This window comes from Camelina sativa, chromosome 9 (assembly GCF_000633955.1).
Source record: "Camelina sativa cultivar DH55 chromosome 9, Cs, whole genome shotgun sequence".
NCBI classification, from domain to species: domain Eukaryota; kingdom Viridiplantae; phylum Streptophyta; class Magnoliopsida; order Brassicales; family Brassicaceae; genus Camelina; species Camelina sativa.
Window position 1 is genome coordinate 20773689 of NC_025693.1, and position 7558 is coordinate 20781246.

Here is a 7558-nt window from a genome sequence, read left to right on the forward strand (position 1 = left end):
CTTTGTTATTTTAACAGATAATTACTGATGATGTAAACCAAAACTTAAAACTGAGATTAAAGTCTCTCCAAGATTTGCAAGGGATAAAGTCATTGATTGGAGTTTTAACATTACTGGTCTATTGTTGAAAGGAAATACAACAACAAAAGTAAAACAACTTCTGATGTTGGGAGAAACCAGCAAGAAAAAGGAATAAAATCACTTGTCGTTTCATCTGCAAAGCAAAGACAAATACAAGCCACATAAAAAGAAGACAGTATAAATTTTAAATTTCACCGTATATGTATTACAAATTGGTAGCATCCCAAAACAACACATTCTAATTGTAAAACAGATAGATATTTTAATCTTTTATACTTTTTGTTATTTAATAAATTAAACAAGACTAATAACTTAAATTATATATCGAGGTTTGTTTTTAGTAATGGAGTGTCGGTTGGGGTTGGTTATGGATAAATTATTATTTATGTTATGGATTGTTCAAATCTCCTTGTGATGATGATGTCAAATATCGACAATTAACCGATCTTTTCATCAGAATTGAATGATTTTAGGTTTTTAAAAATTGATTTGTTGAATTTAGTATTAGACATATCTCTTAAGGATAATATATGTACCAAGTGAAATTTACGAGAACAGGAGGTTTCTATTTTTTTCACTTAAGCTTGTGGGTTCTCTTTTGAAGAGAGAAAAAGACTTTTTCAATAATTTAATATATAAGGTTTAATTGTAAAATAAATAAGTGAAAACGTGAAATCGCTTTAAATTATTGCATGACCAATTAATGCTCACATGGTTTCTGTAAGAAAATTTAAAAGGAACAGTACAATAATAATTGGTGTCAAAAAAAAAAAAAAAAAATTAATATACGTTTTCAACTTACTTCTCTTAATAATGATTTTAACAAAAGTCTTCTCTTCCCCAAACCTAACCCGGAAACCCATTTCATCACTCACAAGTCACACCTCACTATTTCGTCTGAGAGCCCTTGCTTGCATTACAAGTTACTGAGAGCAGAGATGGAGTCTTTATTGGTTTTGGTTAGGATCACATGGTCACCGACGGTGCTTCGACCTGGAAAATTTCAGAACTTGGTCAAAGGTTTGCTATGATCGGGATTTCGAATTGTATTAAGAAGTATTAACAAATCGATTACACATAAAGATACGACTCTGCTTTTTGAACTCAGAAGCATTTATAAATCAGAAGAGAGGGACGGCGAAAAGATGGAACGTGAAGGAATACCGATTTACAAGATGTTAGCTTCTTACATATATGCATATAACGTAAGTAGAATGGAAAAGTTTTTGAACAAGTTGGAGGAGAAAAGACCAAAGGGGTTTGGTTTAGCCATGTTGCGTAAGTCAGAGCCATTATTGGTTAATGATGAGTATTACGACATCCTCGGACCAGAAGTCTATTGGTATCTCATGTTAATTTATAGGCGTATAGGAGAAAAGGAAGACCTTCGCCGTTTGTGGAACTTAGCTAAGGATAGGAAAGTGCTTGATACAATCGGTCAATATAGTCGCAGGATTGAGGTCTTTTGGTTTAACGATGATATCGAAGGGGTTCACGAGGTTCTTGAAGAGTGGTATTCCGGGGAGCATCATCGTATTTTGGAAATCAAGACAAAAGATATTCTGGAATTTGATCACTACAGAAAACTCGCGATACAAGACACCAAGTCAAAAGTGAACGACATGCTTGAAGATCATAAGGAAGAGGAGGAGAGGAAGAAAACGGGGATGGAAGTGAGGCAAAACGGATGGGATCCAAATAAGAATCTTGCTTTGTCTGCATACGCATGTGTTCAATATGTGGAGGGTCGGACAGACATTGAGAGTGCAGTTGATGTTTTAAGATTATTGGGGAAGCGTGAGCCGCAAGATGCTATCAAGCCTATCATGGATAAAGATCAGTTGGGTAGGAAAATGGTGGAGGCGATGAGAGGAGGAGGATATGTTGGTGAAGTTTGAACAAGAGTGATGATAACAGATTAGCATTAACTAAGCACTCTACGTACTAGAAACATATACCAAAAAGAATATCTTCAATATCTTTCTGGATCTTAGGAGATTTCATCTGATTATTTCCAGGAGCATTATCTAAAATAACTTGACTCACAACTTCATTCTGATCAGCAGTGTACTTCAAGAGTTCCACAAAGTTTCCTCTATTAGCAGATTTTTTCAATTCATCGTGACCACGAAAAGCTAACCCTTGTTACAATAAGTATCTTGAAGCATCAACAGAAGCATTCAACCCTTATTTTTTTGTAATATCATCTTGTTTAGCATGCATGCTCAATAGACTGACCTTGTTTCATCAAGTTTTCACACTTCATAATTGCACTGTTGTGAAAACTATCAACACCTTCCACATGTTCTGAAAAACTCTTGAAATTATTCCACCTACAGAATTTATCTGTGATAAGTAACAACACAAGCTTTTTTTTTCATATTGTACTCTTACCAATTTTTGTATTGATCAAACCAAGCTGGGATAAACCACCTCAATGTTTTTCCTATCAATATTTGTTTAAAAGTATGTCCACGAGGTTGACAAGGACCTCGAATCAAGTATTTTTGAACTACCTCATCTCTTTGATTCGGATGATAATCTGCTATTATTTTTTTATCAACAAGATCCCAAAGTAAATCAATATCATCTGATTCACTACAAAGTGGAGATGGTGGTTCACTGCGACGTGTAGATGGTGGTTCATTGCTAGGTGTAGATGGTTCTTTTCTTACATAGTAGATTTTTAAAGTATTCATTGTTTTGTGTGAAAGGAATTACAAAAATAATTGTCAACATAAAATAAAATCATATATTGGAATTTTTATTTCTAAATATAACTTTAAAAGAATAATAATTTGATTATAAAATAAAATCTAGTTTTGCATCTAATTAACTTACTTGGTTTTGAAGAATCTGTTGTAGTGAAGGCGTGAAACAGAGAAATTGAAAACACACCAAAACGACGATCGGTTGCTTTTTTTTTTTTTTTGGCTTTGTCGACTTAAAAAGGATGCAACACGTTGCTTCTTTATTTAATAAGAAGAACAGAATAAATTGTTAGGTTAAAAAAATGAAAGAATTACTCAAATGTTATCCAAAAGTTGGTTTATTACTCATATCTATAAATCTTTTGAAAATTACTCAAATGTTTAGTGCCTTAGAGGTAATTACAATTTACCCCTTGGATTTTGTTTTTCGATTTTGAATAAAAAAATAAAATAAAAATACACATCAGCAAATTAAAATACACATCATTTTCGATTTTCCATATCACTAAACAATTTTTTTCAGAATCTAACAATTGTTTTTTCTTTTTATCTCCCACATCTAAAAGAAAAAACACAAAACTCACTATTAACCTAATTTCTATATCTCTCCACTCCCGACATTCCCCACTCATCTTGTTCCAGCCCAAAAAAGAGAGAGAGAGATTTAATAGAAGATGTTGTCTGATTCAGATCTGGGTCTACACCAACAAGTGCGAGAAACCCATATTCGACTTGGTCTAGTCATGGTCGGAAAAAAAAACTTTAGTCTGCAAAACCAAATCGAGACCTCTGCTCCTGAAAACCCTAGATCTATATCTCTGCTTGTCTTGTTTCTTAGTAAGTCTTCCTCTTAGAAAACCCTATATAAATCTCTCTCTTTTCATATCTATGGCGGATTTGGATAAATGAGGAGGAGTAATCGCCGACATTAGACACGACGGCGGTGGCGGCGGAGGAGAGGTTGAAGAGAGGGAGAAGCTAACAGAACTTGAAGGAATCTCTGTGTTGGATTTTGATCTGCTTTGCTCGACGGTTACCCTTCAGACTCAGGGGAAGTGGAGGAAACTCGAGAGGTCGGTGGGTGACCATGTAATGGAGGATAATTACGACGGCGGCGTTTTGTGGCTTTGCGATGGAGGTACAAAATTTTATGATGAAATATCTGTTTTGTTGAAGATTTGGCTTAGTGGGATCCTATTGTCGAGATCTGTCTCTGCCACAACCATGGTTTCAACCATCATTTTTTTATCTTGAATTTTGAATAGGGAAACAGTGTTTTGGTTCTTGTCTTAAGAATTGTATACTTGTGTTGTTGTCTTGAGTTAGAACTGATCCCTTTTGTTTTTTTTTGTTCTTCAGGAAAATCCCAAGAGATTTGACTGAGGCATCTCTCTCTGGTGCTGGATTATCCGTGATTTAGAACTGATCCCTTTTGTTTTTTATGTGTGAAGACTAACACATGATTCTGGCTGATGGTTTAATTTGCAGGAGCTGAGTAGTTATTTAACATCCATTACAGTTCATGAACAAGCTGTGAGTATGATTTGTTACTAACCATTTACCCTAATAGTATTTAAGTAACCTCCATTACAGTTCCTCGATTGCTTCTTAACAGGTCCTTGTTAAACTTTGTGTGGCTTATATGACATGACACTGCGTTTTTGTTGTGCAGCAGCGGTGAGGATTATCGGTTGATCAAAACCCCTTGAAATCTGTTTTATTTTTCTAAGAACTCTCACATGTGTCATTTTGTTAGCAGTATTATCATGTAAGCAACAATTTCTCAGTCAAGAAATCTTTATTAGTTTTAACATAAACATAGAGACTCTTGACATATCACTTTGCTATAGACTATTAATGCTTCTTTGTTTTTCATGTGTTTTTGTAGTTGAGTCTGAGCAAGATACAAGTATGCGGTGTGTTTGTACTCTCTGTTACTCACTTTACTTTATAGTTTTCAATATAATTAATTATGATTTATTTGTTTATATAAATTACTTTGACTGCAAATCTTGGTGTTGTCACAGTTTAACTCTATATTTGACCGCAAATGTGTGATGTCAAAGGTTCACACGTATGAATGTATTTTGGGACCAACCAAAGAGGTTAGTATTAACATTGAAGTGTTAGTTTGTTGCAGGCTGAAACTGATTCTGTTGATGATTTTTTTCTTGGTAAAGAGTATTTGAGATCTTCTTTATAAAGAGGTTAGCTTTCGGTTTATGTATCTTCTAATTTTTGACTTGTTAAGTCTCTTTGTTGGGAAAATTCAAGAGTGAGGAACACAAGAAGACAAGTCTTGAGTAAGAATGGTTGTACTAAAGCTGGAGACTTGACGAGGACTTCAAGAAGGCCAAGGAGAAGAGTTACTTTCAAGAAGAAAGTAGGAGTTCCAAGATTCTACTTGACGCCATTAAACAGTCATATGGCCAGCAAATCCGGTAAAAGTAGGCTGATGAATTAGTCTGATTCCTGATCTTTGATTGTTCGGTTCATGATGGACTATATATTGAAGCTGTGTTGTAATTAGCAATTACCCTGTGTGTTACTTATTATCCCATTGTTCTATAGATATATGAACTAAAACCATATCCCATTGTTCCAAGTTTTTATCTTTTCAAAGTTATGGCTGATTTACATTTAAGTTACGACTGAGTTATATACTTCACACGGCTGAGTTATGAATTACGGAGTTATGAGATATTAGTATGTATTTTTCTTTCTTTTTCCTGGGTCTTTCGTTCTGTCAAATTTCTAATAAATTATTTAATCGATAAATCACTAATTTTGTGTCTGCTTAGATCCACAAGTAATAAATACATAAAGTTAGGTTTTCTCACAATATATTATTCAAATTAATTAAAAAAATTGAATTCGAATTACGAACAAAAGAAATAAAAGTATTTTTCAAACATTTGACTGATATGGCTGAGTTACCGACATAAATGGCTGACTTATGAAATATTTGTAAATTCGAATTATTATAACTCAAAATTAAAATATAGAATAAAAATGAATATTACAATCATTATAAGCAATAAAAAGTTATAATTATAGACAAAAATTGATTTTTACACAGTCTGATCAAAATGTGTAAAACATTCAAAACATGACATTTAGGGGTTAGGGTTAGGGTTAGGGTTTGAGGTGTAGGGTTCATATTTCCAACATTATGGGTTTTAATATAACAGTTTGGTTTTGGTTATATTGTGTTTGGTTTAAGGTGGTAATTTGGATATACTAATATGATAACCATTTGAAAATTTAAAAATTTTTGAAATTACTTTTCGGTTATTTTCGGTTATGGGTCGGTTAGATGAATATATAACCATAAATAATCCAAATGTTATCTAAATTAGGTCGATTAACTTAATATAACCGATAGCAAGCCGAATATAACCGTAATTAACCGAAAATAATGGAAAAAATAGTTTCCGGTTCAGTTCGGTTTGGTCGGTTATTTAGTCATTCTAATTTGAGGGTAGGCTGAGTTATGGTAAAGTTATGGCTGAGTTATTCAACGGATATATTAATTTATTATATACATTCTCGAAGATACAAAAAGTGTTGTTGGGGAGACACAAACAATAATTATGTTTATTGTTAAGAACCACACACGTAATAAATGAGATTTTAGCGATTTTTTATTTAAAAGGAATTCAAAATTTGAATTTGAATTTTTTTAATTTTTTTTAATAAAAGTATATCTCAAACATTTGACTTATATGGCTGAGTTATCGACATAAACGGCTGACTTATGAAATATTTGTAAATTAGAATTATTATAACTCAAAATTAAAATATAGAATGAAAAAATGAATATTACAATCATTATAAGCAATAAAAAGTAATAATTATAGACAAAGATTGATTTTTACACAGTCTGATCAAAATGTGTAAAACATTCAAAACATGACATTTAGGGGTTAGGGTTAGGGTTAGGGTTAGGGTTTGAGGTGTAGGGTTCATATTTCCAACATTATGGGTTTTAATATAACAATTTGGTTTTGGTTATATTGTGTTTGGTTTAAGGTGGTAATTTGGATATACTAATATGATAACCATTTTAAAATTTAAAAAATTTGAAATTATTTTTCGGTTATTTCCGGTTATGTGTCGGTTAAATGAATATATAACCATAAATAATCCAAATGTTACCCAAATTAGGTCGATTAACTTTCTATAACCGATAGCAAGCCGAATATAACCGTAACTAACCAAAAATAATGGAAAATAGTTTCCGGTTCGGTTCGGTTTGGTCGGTTATTTAGTCATTCTAATTTGAGGGTTGGCTGAGTTATGGTAAAGTTATGGCTGAGTTATCGTTTAGGGTCTTCTCAATAATATGAAAATGTAATCTTCTTTCCTGGGTCTTTTGTTCTGTCAGATTCCTAATAAGTATTAAAACGTCTCTCAATATTAGCGCAAAAAATCACTAATTCTGTGCCTGCTCAAATCCACATGCATAATAAATTCATAAAGTGAGATTTTTATCACAAGATATTATTTGCAATAATATCTGGGTCTTTTGTTCTGTCAGATTCCTAATAAGTATTAAAACGTCACTCGATGTCACAAAAAGTATTGTTAGGGAAGCGCGAAAAATTACTAATTTTGTGCCTGCTCAAATCCACACGCATAATAAATTCATAAAGTGAGCTTTTTATCACAAGATATTATTGCAAATAATTAACTAATTATTATTCGAATTTAGAATTTTATTTTTCTAAAAGTATTTCTCCAACAATTGAATATTAAAATTATTA

At 32.5% G+C, this 7558-nt stretch overlaps 1 protein-coding gene and 1 long non-coding RNA gene across 6 annotated transcripts; both read left to right on the plus strand.

Annotated features, from left to right (window-relative positions):
• LOC104715503 (pentatricopeptide repeat-containing protein At2g20710, mitochondrial-like) lies at window positions 1227-1979 on the plus strand. Its single transcript, XM_010432904.1, has one exon. The coding sequence runs from the start codon at window positions 1227-1229 to the stop codon at window positions 1977-1979; it is 753 nt and encodes a 250-aa protein (XP_010431206.1).
• On the plus strand, window positions 3356-5438 carry LOC104711569. Of its 5 annotated transcripts, XR_755335.2 has the most exons (7): window positions 3356-3930; window positions 4152-4189; window positions 4281-4325; window positions 4465-4560; window positions 4681-4708; window positions 4820-4897; window positions 5067-5438. It is a non-coding gene; the product is annotated as an uncharacterized LOC104711569 (long non-coding RNA). The 5 variants fall into 5 exon arrangements; XR_755337.2 differs by having other exon boundaries at window positions 4408-4560; window positions 4681-4897; XR_755334.2 differs by having other exon boundaries at window positions 4681-4897.

Coding starts and splice junctions, on each gene's coding strand:
- LOC104715503 (XM_010432904.1), top strand. CDS start 1,227: ATGGAACGTGAAGGAATACCGATTTACAAGATGTTAGCTTCTTACATA.